An 18,200-nucleotide genomic window follows, 5' to 3' on the forward strand; every position below is an offset into this window, starting at 1 on the left:
CAACGCTGTGCTGCAATCCGTGCTTGTTTAGTGGTTAGAACAGCCACAAATCTGCATCCCCAGCTGCCAGAACGCCTTAAGCTAAAAATAAGTTTTTCTGTTAAATCGTAATCATTTTACATGGAAAATTGTCTCTGTGTATTGTCTGGGAATGTGATTTATGCTGCCGGGTGCATTTAAAAAGCTGGCCTGTCAGGTGGTCTTTGCATTAGCATGTGTTTTGTCCTATTTGTTTGAGTTTATAAAAAAAAATGACTGGAGACCACCGGGGCTTGATGGAAACAACGCTAACGCTAAAAACCACCCTGTTGAAGGGCAGCGGTGCTACGCAGTAATGTGCAATTATTTTCTAACTTAAAAGACAGAGAACGTCCTATTTTAAATCAAACTGAGGATCTGAGCTTTGACAAACCTGGGTATGCACGACAGTTCCCGCTTGCAGCTGATGAATAGGAAAGACCATGGATTGCACTAACTTTAGGTAAAAAATACAAGTACGAGGTGTAGAGACAGTCAGAGCTCGGTTGCATTCTTGGGCTCTGCTGGAGTATCTTATCGAGGAATTGGTCTCTTGTGGAAGACATCATCCTCTGTTTTTTTGACCGCTAGCCTTCAATACTTCTCAAATATTGATATTTTGAGGACCGGCAATGAAATTTTGGAAGGGTAAAAGTGCACTGGGATCCTGGTGATGTTCAAACAGCTTCGTCTTTGGTGGTTACTGCATGTCTTGAAAGCTGGGCTGGGCTGTTGGGCAGCGCGGGGTACGACAGATGTGACCTGTACTAAGACACAAAAGCTTTTTGTCTTTCTGCCAATTACCCCAGTTCTAACATTCGCTGTCAATTTACACGATAATTTTTCTTGTTCTGCTGTCTGATACCTTTCCCTCCTTCATTTTATCTGTCCTCTTGCAGAAAAACTTGTGGAAGAGACAGACGATGAACCAGAAGCCTGTTGCGATATGCTGGAGGAATCCAGCTGCTCATATGCAAAGGGGAACAGCCACGTGCAGGATCCAGAAAATCACCGGTGGCAATAGAAAGGCGAATGAGTAGGTTCCGTGTTCCTTATCAAGCCTTGAAGAAGTAGCTGCGTACCAGCGTGGTTTAAATCTACGTGAAATTAGTGGCTGTGTCACTAAATTGTTTCTCAGTTTATTAATTTCAGCACAAATTGTCTGGGAAATAGACTCAAGCTGCTGTTTTCATTTATTTGCCTCTTAATAGGCAAGATTGCCGAGTTCTTAATGGTGCTGAGACCTTTGGCAGGCTTCCAGCGGAGCCTGTGGATGATTCTTGTTTTCCTAATACTTCAGATTTTTGCTGGGGTCTTAAGAACTTTTAGATTACTGAGAAACGATAGAGCAAAGTCTCTGGACCCCCCAAAAGCAGTGTTCTAAGTGACAATTAAAACTGAGCAGAAGTTAACGTGAGCTAGTTACGGTAATCCTGCAGAACCATCTTTACCCCAACTGTGGTTTTATTTTGGGCTAAAAAAGGCACAAGAACAAATGAAGACTCCCCGGGAATGACAAACTCCTGTCCCCCCTCCTCCTAATGCAGTGCACTTGGATTAACAGTTTTGAGTTTCAGGATAATTCCCTCCTTCAGCGGTTTTCATCTTGCACTCGCGGAGCTCCATTATATTTGGAAAAAGTGACAGTATACTCCTCGTGTTGGCCGAGCCCTGCCATGGGTGGGTATGAAAAGGAGCAGGGAAGGAAAGCGTACTAAATTTCAGTGAGCACGCCCGGTGAATATTGAGTTGCAGGATCATTTGTGCCTGAAGAATCGCCGAGCTTGATGGCACAGGGATTTCATTGTCCCTAAATCATCCCAGATATGGTAATACCGTACCCAGGGACTAATACTGCTGACTGTAATTTCTGAGAAATGGGTCCTTATCCTGCAGCTCATAGGGATGAAATGGAGCTATAGTTAAACTCACAATTTACAAGGCGAGGCCGTCCGTGTTGGCAAGGGATGGGAAGGAGATGGCACAGGGGAAGCTGGTGCTGAGTAAAGTTCGATTAAGGCTAATGAGGAGGAGATACCGACTAATAAAGAGCTTTGGTAAATTGACATTAGGAAGACTTCTGCATGAAAGGCTGGGCTTTTTTGTTTGTTTGTTTTAAACTATTTTAACAATTTTGGTTTTTAACCATCTCCTTGCAAAGGGAATTTTTCAGGTGCCAGTAAATCTATGAGTTAGCAACAGAAAACATAAGGGAAAACTTGCTAAATGTGAGATCTATTAAAATGCATTAAAACCTCCAAACAAGAACATCTCATCACCTTCGGTGCGTAACGCCAGCCTGGAGAAGATACTAAGACGACACAGAAGGAATGGTCCTACAGAGGCTGCAGATGACCCGGGTGCGTAACATCTCATCGCTCCGCCTCCCGAAGCACCTGCAGCTACTGGAAGACTTTGCATTTTGCTACTGGATGCTTAAACCCCAAACTTTCTAGGCTTCCCCTTCTAAACAGATTCGATCGTGGATTTCGTTTTATCTTACTCAATTATCCCACCGAGTTTACTTTTGGATCTTTTAACAAATTTCCCTCCGGGCAACAGCCCTCCCCCGCTCTCAGGCTTGTTGGTTGCTGTGCATACTGCAATCACAAAGCGAGAGAGGAGTTACTATTAGATTACTATTAATCTAGTTACACTAGATTACTGTTTTAGCATTGCCCAGACAGGAGATTTTGTGTGCCTTTATTCTAACAAAGTGGTATCTCGGTGCTTATTGTTGATCGAAACAAGTGTTAGATAAGAACTGTATGTAGTATTAGGGGTTCTCGGTCTAGCCTGAGGACTGATTGTAAACTTAGGCAATTAAATTCTTTTTTCTTGTCATTTCCTTCTTACTGGAGATAATACCAGAGATTGTTACTATGCTGTGGGTGTTGGGTGAATAGGTTTTGTTGGACTGCAGCCTGGTTCGAGATGCCCACGTTTCCCTGCCGTACCTTGACCAAATTAGCTTCCTTCTTGGCAAGCCCTGCAGAAATCAAGGAAGGAGAATTCCATTGATACTCGATTAATTTCTCTTGCATGGTTTCAAAAGTATCCTGGATCCGAGGCGTGCTGGCAGGGGGGCAGGCTGGGTTTGGCAGCCTCACGGTACCTCCCTGCCACAGCCCAGTGGACTCGGGGATTTGTGTAGTGCTGTTTATCTCATTAACTACCGCTTTGATTAACAGCCTGTTCCTTCCCTTCACCACACGGTGGTACCAGGAAACACAGAATCGGTGCTCGGAAGGCAATAACGGCAGGCAGCGTCCAAATGCAGCACAAGCCACCTGGTAGTAAACTTGGGAGACTGAAGCCTGGTTTATCCTGATTTATACCAATCTAATGTGCGTTACTTGCTTTTAGAAAGTGGGAGAAGCACTCCCGCAGCAACCTCCATCGCCCTGCTCATCTGCCACCTTCAGAGGATCAGCGTTAGACAAACGATAATCACCTGAGCAGGGTGAGTCTCCTCTGAGCCTCGCTGATGTATCTATACATCACAGTATGGGAGCGCTTTCCGGTTTTTGTTATGTTTTTGCTTGAAATCCAGACAGAGTGCTCAATTCATTGTTAGTTTACAGGCATAGCTGACATCTCACAGGAGCCTATCCACAGTATAGGCAGCCTTTGACCTTAGGCTTCCCAAATTCTATTTTAAGAATCACTGGACCATTCCTTCTCTTCCTCAGGCAGTTATTGCAGCTGCTGTGGCACATGTCCTGGAAGTTTAAGCCTAAACTAGAGCTGCTACTATCCAGCTCATCTGTCCTCAACTGGGGAAGGGATACTTTATATTAATCACGGATTTAAATAGGCATCATATAAGTCTGGTCACTTTTAGGCATGTTGGTACAAACTACTTATATCAGATTTGCTGAATCTTCAATCTGAGATTACAGAATAAACTGTATTGTCCAAAGAAATAATACTTTATGGAAAAGCTTCCTGCATTTTTTGTCGTGTCTCCTTTTGGTTTTGTGTGCCCGTGTTTTGAGTGCGTGTGCTTTTTCTCTACGAGCTAAATCTAGGAAATCGAATTGTGATATTTGTGCTAATTCACTATGCTCCTTAAAGTCTAAGTAGCATGACTTTTCTGATGCTGTAAAACTCTGTGCTCAGTTTGCTAGCCAGCAGCTTTTACCGGTGTTAATTCTCACAGAATGCCGTCCTATAAGGTGGATGGGGCTGAAGCAATGCTGTCAATTGCAGAGAGTTGTTTTTCCTTCACCTTTTACATTATGAAATACCTTAGTCATTGGGTTATCTCCTCCTAACACATGCTTTCCATGTTTACCTTTGCCAAGGAGCAGCCTGTGAAGCTGGAAAGGAAGTGGCTGCTTCCCAGAGTTGGCAAGATTGCATGTGGAGCACTTGACACCTTCATGATACTTCCTTGAAGTGGGTGCAAAACTGAAAGATGAGCTCCTGGTAAGCCAAACTCATTCCTATTCTTCAGTTTGCAGTGCCTGCTTGGGGCGGGAATTTATGCATTGATTGGGGCGGGGATTTATGCATTTATTGGGTGAAGTGGGAAAAACACCGCCCAGAATTCTAGGGAAAAGGCAGAGATTTCCAGTCACTGACAAGTATAAATGCTGTGGCATGAAGTTGTACCAAACATTGAAACTAAATGTTTCAGGGACATCTCAGTGTGCACTCTACTGAAAAATACGACGTAGATTTTATTCACGCATCTCCATTAAACAGGCCCTGTCACCATGCCCCGCTAATTTCTAGATAACAAACCTACAGTGATTGTTCAGCGATTAGCAAAATGAGCAGACCCGGGTTCTTATCCGTTTGCATGGCAATGCTTTGGGAGTTTGGTTTATTGATTAACTCAGTAAACGAACAATTTCTATCAGCAAAGCAAGGATGAGCCAGCCTTAAGTTGAGTTCAGGGTTTTTTTCGGGGGAGGAAAACAGCCTGGCATTGGGGATGCTGGTAGACTCTTTCCTCCTGTCATTCACGGAGCTGGTGGGGCTGGCAGCCCCACAGCCGCCCGAGCGAGCACACCGAAGTGTGGGCTGCAGTGCAGTGGCCCCAGCTCGGTTATATTCTATGCAGTGCCTGGCTTGCACACATGAGTAAACAGATTGTTTAAGATAAAACACCCCAATGTCATCCCAAGGTCCTTCTCGCATGCTGTGTGCTCGGCACTGGGTTTGTGCGCTCGCTGCCTTTGTGCACCAGAGCGGTGAGAAGTGCAATGATTTATTTTTTGAACTCAAAGGCGTTGGGTTCCTGCCCGGTGTGAAGAAATAACGTCTGAGCAGATCGCTTGCTGCACAACCTGATGTAGGTGAAGACCAGCTCACCCAGCAGCGGTTCCCATGCACAGTTGTCATGTAAATCTCCGTGCAATACCCGGCTTTCCTCGCAAGAGGGATTCTTCCAGCATCGTCACCTCACCCACACTCGGCTTCTGCAGATTTTTTGCATTTCAGACACAGTCCCCATCTTATACTGGGAGGCAAATAGCTCAATTTTCCCCGTGACTGGTGCTAAGAACTGCAGGACCGTAAGGGGCAACTAACCGATACTTTACCCTGTTCTTCATCCAGACTGGTTTGCTTTCTGACATAACCCTTTCACTTTACTGAACAATTAATTTCTAAGGCCATAGTGATATTTAAAACCATCTGTTTCTGTCTGTATCTTCCTCTTCCAAAACGCTTCTGGCAGCAGGCGAGCTTGTGCCAGAAGTGAGCTGGTGATCTTGTAGAAGGGACATTTGTCCGTTGGTAATTGACTCCCATATTAATTTCCATGGAGCTGGCAAACAGCTGCCAAAAAACTGTTTTCCATCTCTGTTGATCAATATTACCTTTCAACAAGTATACGGTGTTACTGAGTGTTAGCAGCTAATAGCACTGTGTTTCTTCTACTATTTTAAGGACTGTAGCATACCCCTTATATTTGAGAGAAGATTTTGGTTTAAATGACGTTACATTAGATGTTATTTATTATCCATTTCCAACGCACTGACCCTGTTTCAATCGTATCTTATGCTGGGCTGCTGCCACAGGACACAGGACATTTATCTCCAACATTATGTTAGTGGCTTCTTGGGTTAAGGGGAAAACGATTCTGTGCGGACTTTAAATAGACAAATAAGGCAGCAGGTCTGGCCAGGACTTTCTGAAACCAGGCTGTGAGTGAACATCTGATTTCCCACAGCAAAAGGGTGAAAGGAGTCGTTACCTACCATGCAAGTCTCGTTTTTGCTGTCTCTGAAGTCAGTGGCAAAACTTAAACCATGTTCCACAGTTGGAACCTTTTAAAATCCTCACTGCCGCTGGCAAAACCTTTATTGATACGACGCAGTGGCCGCTGAAGCTTTTATCTGTCCATTGGGTGACAAAATACCTGTCTCTGAAGCTGCTCAGTGGCTGGAGATGCAGGTTTGAGCAAAGCAGGGGCGAGTGAGACGGCAGGTCCCACCAACGGTGATGACGTGTCCCTTGAGCACTCTGGGTGCTGGAGGCTTTTCTGTGAACTGAGCAGTCTTTGATTATTTGGGGGGTTTTTATGTGCTTATTTTATGAATTCTTGAATATGACTGTTGCGAGGCATTTCTCTATAAAAGATATTTAGTCCCCAGTGGTAAAACTTTACTGTCTGAGCAACACTACCCTCCCCTCTTTACAGTGACAGACATAGCCGCAGCGTAACAAGGAGGTGGCTTTTGATCACATGGGTGCCCACAAAGTTTAGCAGACGAAAGATAAAAGTAAGCTTCTTGCTTTTGATCACAGAAATTATCTTTTCTGAGCAATTTGGGAGTATGACAATGAAATGCGACCAGCACACAAGAATCAGGCAGGGGGATTTTTAGCCTGCTAACAGAAAACCCTTTGGGCTGAACTTTGAATGCCTGTATAGTCCCTAGAGAATAATTCTGAAAGGGGATTTTTCTAGTTAAGGATCAAGTGGTTCCTCCCTCATCAGCAGAGATGTAAGTACTGTAGGTAAACTCACCCAGAAATGCACCAAGTCTCTCCTCTGAGAGCCAGAAAAGGCCCAGCTGGGCAGTGCTTACATTGCTAATATAAACCACAAGCGCCGCTTTTTGGAAAGGAGCAGTCTCCAGGCTCCCTTCCTTTACTCATCATGAAGGTGAGAGGAGGAAAAGAGCAATTTAAAAAGCAGAAACAAAAAGTTCCCCCATCGTTAGCAAATTCTCTTCTGCTGTCAGGTATTGATTATGTCCCCAGGGGAGCAAAGAGGGAATATTCTGAAATAGCCGAGCAGCAAAGTACCAGCCTTGTATTTCTGCACCATTTTACGGTGTGCTGTGAGACATGGACATGCAACACTGTGAAATATCTAAGAGCCTCACTAACTCCAGAATCTTTTTTTTTTTTTTTTTTTTTGTAATGCTGATGAGGGATGGATAGATTTTCTTTTGCCAAGTTTCTGACATCCCTGAACCTGTTGTGCCTTTTGTTCACTCCCCAACAAGGAAACCATTGAGCAGCGTGTAGATGTATCTGCTACCTGACCAAGCCAGCTGAGTCATAGCGGTGCTGCTGCGCTCTCTTCATCAGTTTTTAAAATACAGAAAACAAAGTGTTACTAGAAGAAAAATTGGAGACCTGCTTCTCTCTCCTTGAACGGTGGAGGCACCTCTTTCCCACACCTCTAGAAAATCTTGCTTGTCTTATGTCTTCCTGTGTAATACAATTGGTCATTAGGCCAAAATATTCCCAGTCAGGATAATTTCTCATATTTTGGAAGTTTATTTCTCTGGTTATTTTGGGGATGTGGCTTTTCAAGGCCGGATGTGTGCAACAGTCTCTGTTTTGTAAGAGGACTGAGAAGTAAAATGCTGCCAGTCGTGAGTGTATCAGTCTTGAACAAATCAGAAATAAAGTTTGTTTTTTCTCTCTAAGGAAAATAGTTTACTGGGATCTTTAGGCTTCTCATCAGGATTTCTGAAATTCACTGTGGTTTTTTGTTTTGTTTTGTTTTTTACTTTGGGTGATGGCGTCCCAAACTGTGGAATGGGGTAATTAGGAATGGGTATTTGTGTGTGCCCTCTGTTAAGCAGGATGAGACTTGTTCAGTTGCATGATGTAGGCTTGAGACCGCAAACACTGGAATGACATTTTCCTCTCGCTGGAGCCCGGTTTCTGTTGAAATGTGCTTTTGTTTTCCCCTGCCCTGTCTGGAGAAACTGGGACCTGTATGCTCTGTAAGTAGCAAAAAACTGAGGGCATCTATTTGTATCTCCTTAAAAGCCTCATCAGTTGTTTACAAGTTCTTAAACCTAAAAGAACCGTAAAAACTGACTGTACTTAGAGCACTGTTGTTTACTCAGCTTTCTCCCTGGCTAGGGGACAGTGAAAACAGGCCTGGCAGTTTTACTTCTGTTTACAGTTTCTAATAGTTTTCTCTTTCATGTTATCACTCCCTTGCATAGTGCTACACTGAAATAAACTACAAGCGTATCTGTATGCTAATTAAAAACAAAATTTGCTGGATAACTCGCTCTAAATAACTTACCACCTGGGCTGCAAACCTGCTTTAAAAATTAAAAAAAAAAAATAAAGCAAGCAATTGCTTGTGTTTTATATGGGGTTTTGTAAAAGCTGGTTTTAGGTGTAGTTAGAGCCACACTTGACCTCTCGTTTTTCCTTTGGAACAGGGAGCTGAAGTCACTGGAGCCTGCAGAATTGTGCCTGGGTGTGTGTGTGTGCGAAGGCAGCAGCGTGCGCGTGCAGCCAGCAGAGCCCAAGTCCCTACAGCTTGTCATGAATCCAAAAGGCTGAGCGAGAGTGAAGGCTGAATGGACTGTGAAAACAGCTCCTCTGAGGTCCTCGGAAATAGCCAAAGGTTAGGACAGAACCACATGGAATTGGGCAGAGCATTATCAGACTCACATAGTTGGAATACTGAAAAAGCAAGTCACCTCCCACTCTCCCCTCAGATGATGTTAAGAAGGGATGTCTAGGTTTGAAACAGATTATTTTCTCCTTTTGTTTGGGTGTAGAGGGTTGTGGCCAGCATAGGAAGAGGAGCAAACCACCACTTGGTTATTTGCATCCAGGAAAGGGAAGGTAACTGATACAGGAGACCGGCAGCGATTGTATCCATGACAACCAGCAGATATGGCCTCGCTGCCTCGCAGCTCATTCCCCATCGCCTCCCCTGCCTTCCTAGGGCACATCCCGGCTCCGACAGGTCCCTCTCCTCAAGGCACCTCTTGGCTGCAGTTCAGTGGTTCCTGAGAGATAGGTGCAAAATTCACAAATTAAGCCAACGGCTTAATCAATTCCACTAGCAAAACTCTTCCCTGGCTTGAGCTGCGTGTGCTTCAGCCAGGGGCTCCCCGGGAGATGCTTCAGGAGACCTGGTCCATGGAGGAACGACATGGTTTACAGCAATACCACGTAGAAGCAGGATGGGCTTAGCAGACTGATAGTCGGTTTGCAGAACCAGCAGGCAAAATGCAATATATTCTGCAAAAGAAAGGGTTTCAGATATGCTAGACACCTTCTGAAATGCACGTGAGCTGAGCAAGGTAGCACTATGCTCACCTTTGCGGGAAGTATCAGCAGAGGTTAAAGGTGTTTTGCTCTTCAGCCTGCGCAAACCCCATCCAGGGGGATGAGAGCTGCCTGGGCTGTGCTCCCCGAGGAGCTCTTCGTCCCACTGTGGTGTAGTTCCTGCATTCCGACCGCTGCCTGGACCTGCCTTGGAAAACGCTGGCATTTGAGGCAGCTGCAATCGCGCATGGTGCTAAGGAACGGAAAGAAATCTGTCAGAAAAGCAAAAAGTTATTCTGCTGTTAAACACAGCCAAAGTTTTCTCATTTACAGGGCCCCTGCTTTATATCTTCAATGTGATGTTTGTACCACGCTAAGGAAAAATGTGTCCCTGGGATCAAAACAAGGTGATCTATCACCTCGTCTTTCATAGTGCAAAAACAAAGCAGAAGAGGCGAGGAAAAGAGATTGTGAATTGAGAGCTAGGGCTTAGAAGACAGGACGCGGAGTTCGCATTCTACCCTGACAACCTATTGAAAACGTGACTCAGTTTCCCTATTAGTACAGTGGGGGTGACAATGAACTATGGAACTAATTAGTCAATCTTAAAAATACAAAGAGGGTTGCTGCGCGCTCTAATTAAACTACTCTCTTAGTGTAAACACAAAGCAGATTACACGAGTCTGTAAATTGTAGCAGGCATTTGGGACTCAGCCGTGCAAGTTCTCCTGCCCGCAAGCCTTTCGCATTTCCTTATATGTGTAAAAGCAGCGTAGCATGAAGCAGGCAGTTAACAAGAGATGTTCCCTGGCTTCCGTAAAAAGAATGGATATGGTGAGCCGTGGAAGCACTGGGTTACTCTATGGTTAGGTGGAAAATCACTTGGACAGCTTCTGGAATAAGGAGGAAAAATTGGATCTGGTAATGTGGATAAGGACCAGTCTTGATACGTCTGCTTTGGAAGTGCTTCTTTGGGGATAACTGGCTTAACAAATGTTGTCAACCTCCCTGAAAAGGAAAATGTTACAAACCAAAAGCCAGCCAGCTGCAGAGGCAATAATATCTACAATTGTATTTGAGGAGGATTTGATTAAAATCAACCTAAAACCGCAGCATTTTGAATTTTCAGCAAATGCAATACTGACAGAAGGGTCATCCAGCTGATCTGGAGTCTCTGTTTACCATAGCAGCAGCTCTCCCCAGCCTGCAGCTGTCTCAGAAAAATGCCAGTATATATGTTTTAATCACTGTATTTAGCCGTGACACTCACCCAAACAGCAGGCTCTGCTGTTCGACTCCAAAGAACACTTTTTGTACCCTGCTTTCAGGTTAGGGACCGCTTTTTATAGCTGTTCTTTGATGAGGAAATAAACCCCGGAGGAGACCAGTACCTCGTTTCTCTTACCCCGACATCCTGCCCTGGGCTAACCAGCAATCTGCCGTGGCACGTTTCATGTTCTGTTCATCAACTACGATTCAGCATTATCTGGTGTGGGAATCGGGAGAAGGTCAGGCTGATAACAGGTAGCTTCCATCAGCAGATAGATTGCTTCTCTTTGAGTCCTGCAGGTGGGGGTTGAGAGACCTTAGCTTGTCTGCCCAGCACTGCTGCTGAATTGCTGTGGTATTACCTAGCCTTTTTGGGGGGGGGTGTTAGTATAATTTTGAGGATGCTGTAGAGCTACCTCAGCAAAATCCTCTCCTAGCCTTTAACAAAAGTAGCTGCAGAGATGGAGGGAATAATCATGCACAAATCGTTCGTAGTCTCCCCATCTTTAATTTGCTGTTTTATTAAAAGAACTGGGCAGGATAATTTGGTAGTTTTATTTAGGTGCAGTGGTACCCATGGGTTTAGAGCCATCTTTTTCTTCCAGCCTAAAGAAGTCATTGCTCCATAAAGCTTTGTGATTCCTGTCTTTTGTCAAGTTGACGGTCAGACTGCCTGTCTTTCTGCTGTGAAATATGATGGACTTTCTGCATCTCAATAGACCTACCAGGGGAGGGAAGCAGCAGCGGGTTCCTGTCTCCCTTCTCTCTCCGAATTGCAATAGGCCTTGGCTCCTCTGGATATTGCCCATTAACTTTTCACCATGACCTTGAAAACGAAGGCTTGCTTTTCTACTGGTTACTGTACCCTGTAACTGTTCAACACTTCAAAAGCCATTTATTTTATTTTGAACATTATTTTTTTTTTTTTACTGTTTATAATAACAATCGTGACCTTGGAGTGAGAAATTTCCCAGGAGTTAATATTGACCAGCTGGGCTGGGATTACCCCCTCAGCTTCTGCAGATAACTGCTCAGCACCTGATCCTACCTGACTTCCATGGAGAACCCTCCTTGGAAGTTGGGAGGGATTCGGTGGGTCGTCTGATGGGAAATGCATGGCATTATGGCTTAAATACCTCCTGTGGGCTTGTCACCCAGGTGGGAAGCACCAAGTGCACCGGGATGTGACATCCAAAGGTCAAATTCATGGGGTCTGGCATTAAAGCACAGCAGGTCATGGAGCAGTGTCTCATTTTTTTTCCTCCTTCCAGAAAGGATGCAGAGAACACTGTCCTACACTCGCCTTCCCTCTGCTTTCTGACCCCGGACATGTCTGATGTGCACATGGAGCAGCAGGAAAGGGAGGTGGGTTTTGTAAACAAATGGAGAAGGTAAATGGGATGCCGGTATTGACATCATTGTGTTACTGATGCCATTTAAAGCAGGTTGCAGCAGCTGGAGGACGGCTGTAACCAGACGGCACGCCGTGTACCAGGCAATAAGGGGAAATTATGGACAGCTTTGGAGCTGAATGAATAACTCACCACAAGATCTGCTTCAGCTTGCTCCAACCGTAAGTGACATGAGTTTAATTGGCTATAACAGGACCTCACTTAGTACCAGTCGGGTGGATTTGTGTTATTTAATGCCTTCATCTGAGGCTCCAACACTTATGGCACAGAGGGGGGCTGCGAGCACAGGACCAGGAGACGGCAGTTCCCAGCCTTGGCTCAAACATGTACTGTCACCGTGGGAATTTTCTACACTCGATTCCCCCATGTGCGAAAAAGATGACGGCTCTAGCCTTAAATTGCAAGCAGGTCCTGGTGATGATTTACAGATTAGTTTCAAGGGCTGTGAAGATTAACTGGAATTTTTCTAAGCCCTGGGCTGTGTCTTAATTCGTTTTTTTCAGAGTTCGCGGTGCTCCCTGAACAGGTTAAGGACTGTACAGCCCCAGCTTCCTGGGACCGCTGCCCTCAGAATGCAAAACCCCAGCTGTATGTGCTTTCACTTACGCTCATTAAATATTTCCAGCCACACCTTGATGAAGTCAACCCTTAGCAATGCACCCTTTTAAAAAGATATTTCATTTTTTTTAAACAATTTTATAATGAAACATGGTGCTTTGGGGTTTGGCGAAATGTGAGTAGAAGAAAACTTTTTCCTATTTGAGAAACCTAGCAGGTGAGAACAGCCATGACTTATGAACGCTTGTGCTTAAGGTACCTTTACTCTGAGTATCTCCAAGCACCACAGAGAGGTGGATGTGTGTTTTACCCATGTTTTGTTGTAGGGAACGTGGGAGGGGGGGGACACTGCAGGCGGCGGTGAGCGGTGACTCATTGCGCATCTCAAACTTGGAATCCGGATTTCCCAGAGCAGTTTCCTGCTTTAAGCAGCGATCTGAATTGTGTCACTGAGTTTATCCTCGCCACCTCTTCTTCTGCTGATGCTGTGCACCATTGTGCGTACAGAGACCCAGCTGGACGCTCCTAGAGGAGAAAAAATAATCTTTCCAGGGCACAGAACAGCGGGGGACCCTCGGCGCTGTGTATTTTTCAGTAGATATTTGGTGTTCAGGTGTTCTTGGTGCCTTGAGCATTCCCTTGCTAGACATGGGCAGGCAGTGAGTGCCCCCCTCACCTTGCGAGGAGCGAGCGGGACCCTCCCCGCAGTTTTAAGCTCCGTTTTCATCCCAAATTGACCGGGGAACGGTGAGGCTGGTGGGGATCGGGTCACCCCTCGCCACCCTCGCCGCTCCCATGTGCCATCCATGCGCGGCTCCTCATCTTTGTCCCTTCCCCAGCCCGCCGCGGGGGGGGGGGGGGGGGGGATGGCTGTTGGCTGGAGGTATCCCCCCCTCCTCCAGCACCGCCCCGGCTTCCCCCGGGCCCCCCCGTCCCTGCGGCGGGCGGAGCCGCCCCGCTCCGCCCCGCCCCGCCGCTCCCGGCCCGGCCCGGGTAACCGGTGCCCAGCGCCGGGCCGCCGTTCCCGAGCAGCTCCGAGCCCCGCGGGGCAAACCCCCCCCGCGCCGCCGCCGCTCCCCCCCACCGGCAGCATGCCGCTCGCCCAGCTGGCCGAACCCTGGCCCAACATGGAGCTGGTGCATCTGGACACGGAGGTGAGCGGGGCAACGGCCCTTCCCGGTGGCGCGGAGCCCCCCCCCTCCCCCGGCCCTGCCGCGCTCCCCCCCCTACCCCCGCCCCGGGGGTCTCCGCCGAACAAAGGAGCTCCCGGTCCGGCGGGACCCTCCCGGCTGCGGTCGCCCCCCCCGCCGTCCCCTGTGCTTCCCCGGGGAGGAAAGGGGGGTTTGGCGGCACGGGGGGGGGTCGCAGCCGGCCGGAGGCGGGGGGGGGGGGGCGGCTGCCGCCGGTTGCGCCGGGGGTCGGGGTGTGCACGGCGGGGCTGGGGCAGCGGGGGCTGCTTGGCTCCGCTGCTGCCCCTCCGGGCTTTGATTATTCGGGGAGCGTGAGCAGCGTGCTCCTAAATCTCCTCCCAGATAGAGAGGAAAACTGTCCCCGCTGAAGGCTCAGGGAATAAATATCTCAGATTTTGGGTATTTCTCCACCAGGCTTCCTCGCTGTCTGCCTCCCCATCTGCTCTCGCCGGGCCTGTGTTTCAAACTCTGGTCACGGTCCTGTGTCACTTTGCTGGGTATCCGCTCTTCCCTCCTGCTTTGCTCTTTTCCTTCTAATAAAAACCTCTGAGCCAGATGTGGAGGACGGTGCACAGCATCTGTCCCCATCTGCAGGCTCACATCACAGCCATTTCAGAAGAAAGGGACAGCTCGTAGCAGTTTTCACCCGTCGCAGAGCAGCCAGCTGAGGCACTGTGTTCTGGCACTCTTTAGTTAAACATCTTCTCATCCGAATTGGAACTAGCAGCTTTCCTGGAGAAACCAGTGGGATGGTGGGGGGGTTTATCCCAGGTGTCTGCGCAGACCTTGGTGCATTCCCATCATTTTGGCTGGATTCTGTGTTGTCGCGCTCTTCTGTCACTCTTACGGATGTCAGATGTCACGATGGTGAATTGGTCTGATTTAGAATCATAGAATGGTTTTTGCTCGTTCCTGTTTAAAATTGCCTCTTAAGAGAGCTCTGCTTTGAGTGGAGGCAGCGTTTCACCGCTGCTGCTGGCGATCGGAGGTGAGGTTACTTAATTTTCATCGGCTCCGTATGGCAGGGCTTCTCCTAGAGACCCCCCTGTGCGGGTGGGTGCTGTGCCGAGGGACTGCCCCTGCTGGGGCTGCAAAGGTGTGGGGAGACCCTGCAGTGGGCTGAGAGCGTCTGCTCTGCAGCATCGCTTGAGCCATGAGGATGGGCTTGTGCTCCCAGGTGGGAGAGGAGGGAAGTCCTGCGGCGACTTGATCGTGATTCCTGAAACCACATCATGCGCCCAGAGCTGGGGTGTAGGTTACTGCTGGGAGACGGGGCTTTTTATTTGTGGTTTCTCCCTTTTAAGTAGGAAGATAGCCTGAAAAGGTGAAAACACAAGTAGGCTCATAATGGGAGGAAACTAATGCCGGTGCCCAGGGTGGTGAGTGCCATGGGCGAGATTCGTTTACTCCTTAATCCCAGGTCTCACAGGTGCCAGGCAGGCGCTGTGTCAGCATCAGGGGATCTCTCCTGAGAGGAAACGGCCGGGGGAGTCCGGTCTGTTTTTCAGCTGTGAAGATCATGGCAGCAACGAGGACTGTTTTCCCCATTGCATTAGTAACGGGTGTGTTAACTGTAAACTGAAACTGGAGGGCCTGCCTACGGCTTCAGCTTCGAGCTGTCCCCTTCCCCCATCTCACCTTGGCCAGAGCTCTAGGTCAGGGTCTGGAGCCGCGTGCAGGTGGTATTTCTGCAGAGCTGTCTTTTTACATCTCGGGATCACAAGTGGGACGTTGGCTATTTACCTCCCTGTGTGTTAAGGCGAGCAGGTACATGCAGTTGACTCCAATACGGTTGTTCTTCACCTCTAAACTGGGCTGCCATCACCTGGGCCAGACTTCAGAGGGTTCCCTTAGAGCCAGCAGCGTGTCTGCGAACAGTGGAGGGGGACCTGGGCTCGGGGGGGAGTTTTGCACCTTGAGGTTAAAATCACCAAGGGCAGGGGCCCAAAGGGAAAGTTTTCACCACTCCTGGGCAAGGTGGCACCACTGAGAAACTGAGGAGACTTTTCTGGAACGCCAGTTACGTAAATTGCCCTGGGATCGCTGCCATCCAGGTTAGAAACTGGCTTCCTCCAACCTTTGCTTTCTGAGTCATGGAGCAGAGGTGCTGTCACCGCGCTGGTGCAGGCATCAGTCCTATTGTTAAGAGATTTGGGGTTTTTCCACTGCGTTCCAGGAGTGTTGGTTGTCTGCTGCTGGGGTCGGGTCCTGGCAGGTCCCCCGTGTCCCGGCCCACTGGAGCTCAGCCTGGAGCTGTGCCGGGAAAACGCATGGGAGTGGGTGGCAGTGGGAGCTTGAATTGATCCCTTGCAGGAGAGAAGTCCCTCTGTCCTGGGGACTGAGCTGGCTTCGTAATACTTTTTCCTTTTTTTCCTCTTTCCCCCTGTTCTCTCTGCTGCTTATGTTATTCAGAATATTGCTTACGTAGTAGAAAAACCTGGCTGGGGCAGAGTACAAGCGATAGAGAGTGGAGTTGAATGACTTCATCACCATAGCGATGGATGCTGTCATCGGGGCTATGCTTTTCTTTAAACTCTTGTCTTGTTACACAAACACACAGCAACACAACTGACGTGGGATTACGCCAAACCCAACCACTTCAAGCTAATTATTTTTCCCTGTATATGTGTATCATCCTTTATTGAGCAGGAGCTATTCATGAATAACTATCCTTTTCAAGCATCTTAGCTGAACAATGCATAAAACAATGATCAAAAGATAGAGGAGGAAGCCGAGCGACTGTCGTCTCCGATATGCCTTGTGCATAGACTCCTCGGTCTGTTTAGGCTACGTGAGTTCTTTTGGAGATCTTTATTTTTGCAGAATCGTTTCCTTTCTCTGAATTGCAATAGGCAAGATCCATAAATTCCACGTAATAATAAAATGGCTTATTCTTGTGTCAAACTGGCAGAAGCTCTGGGGTGAAGGGTTTTTTCTTCCCCCACTCATACCTGCTTGAATGCTTCACGGTTCATCAAAGTTGGGTGAAAGAGCATCTCTGGGTACCTGGTACCCTTGTTGTATTGTGTATGGGCACCTCAAAAGTGACTAGTCAAAACCTAGAGGTCCAGAAATAACAGGAGGCTGCTTTTCAAAGCAGAGCTGTTGATAATCTGGGATGACTTGTGCTGATGGTGCTAACTATAGAGCGCAGCCCTTGATGGCAGCAGGAGTGGACACGCTCTCTCACGGTCCTGCCAGGGGTGCCACTTATCCTGCTTTCAGATCAGAGCAGCACTGGCCTGTTCTGTAAATTGCTCCCTGTGCTGCGGATTATGTGGAATTAAAAGGATTTAAAATGCAAGATGTCCTAAGATAAATATCTCCCAAGTTCAGCCAGGCTAGCAGTTGTGTAACCGAATGCACTTGGTTTTCCAGTATACTTTTCTGCGTGCTATTAAGAAAACTTATTAGAGCGGCGTGTGTGCAGAAGGGCTTTTGCGTTACCTCTCGGGCAGTTTTAGCTGTCGCTCGCCCAGAGGTGCCCTCGCTGCCAGGCTGCCGCTCCATGTGCCCGTCAGATTAGCTCTGTAATCCCCCTTTACGCTCACCCCAGAGCAGGGATGGATGGAAAGTTGCAGGGACAGGCTGCTGGCCCCGGTGAGGCTCGTGCTACTGCCTTCTTGGTAGCCCAAGCCCTGCTCTGTCACTATCAGATCATCTCCTTACTGCCCTGGGCACCCAAGGGAAGGAGCTGTGCCTCCCTCCTGCCTGGTTACTGCCTGCTGGGAGATCTTCGGGGGGGCTTTCAGAGTAGGATGTTCACGAGGCTCCTTTCCAGCCCTGAGAACAATGTGCTGTGAGGGGGTATCTGGCACGGAGGCACTCGCTAACGCGCTGCGCGTGGTATGCAGGGGGAGTGCAGAAATAAAGCATTTTAAAGGGACAAACGTCAAACCAAGAGACCCACAAACTATTTCAGCTCTTCTTACGACGTGGTGAATGGCTGTATTTTATCTTGGGAGGTGATGAGTCTGTAACTGAGTGCGTTTCCATCTTGGATGCTTACAAATGGCTCTTGAATTCCATATGAGGCAATAAGGACTGGTTTTGCTCTGGGGTAGGAAGGAAAGCACTTGGCTCTAAATACTGCGATTCTCTCCTTACACATCTGCCTTATGTCAGCTTGAGAAAAGTGACTGTTTCTCAGGAGCTTCATCCCATGGACCTACATGCCCAGGAGATCTCCCAGGGATGGATGCTGCTCTGTTTCTTTCCACATCCCTTCCATCCCCATGTAGGATGGATTTCTTTCAAC

The 18,200-nt window shown here is 47.8% G+C and overlaps 1 protein-coding gene across 8 annotated transcripts in view; it reads left to right on the plus strand.

Moving 5' to 3' along the window:
* RPS6KA1 (ribosomal protein S6 kinase A1) overlaps positions 1-18,200 on the plus strand; it is a 57,724-nt gene that overhangs the window by 2,175 nt on the left and 37,349 nt on the right. For 2 of the 8 annotated variants that reach the window (XR_012584207.1, XM_074562829.1), the window contains exon 1: positions 13,740-13,906. Coding sequence is in view for 7 of the 8 variants with exons in the window: in XM_074562829.1 (XP_074418930.1) it covers positions 13,844-13,906 (63 nt within the window). In the remaining variant the exon portion in view is untranslated. Of the gene's footprint in view, positions 1-917; positions 3,482-4,325; positions 4,450-8,672; positions 8,861-11,077; positions 12,148-12,224; positions 12,356-13,693; positions 13,907-18,200 lie in introns of those variants that run through there. The other 6 variants (XM_074562831.1, XM_074562836.1, XM_074562830.1 and 3 more) reach the window with 6 other exon arrangements.

The sequence above is a fragment of the Larus michahellis genome, chromosome 19 (genome assembly GCF_964199755.1).
Source record: "Larus michahellis chromosome 19, bLarMic1.1, whole genome shotgun sequence".
Taxonomy (NCBI): domain Eukaryota; kingdom Metazoa; phylum Chordata; class Aves; order Charadriiformes; family Laridae; genus Larus; species Larus michahellis.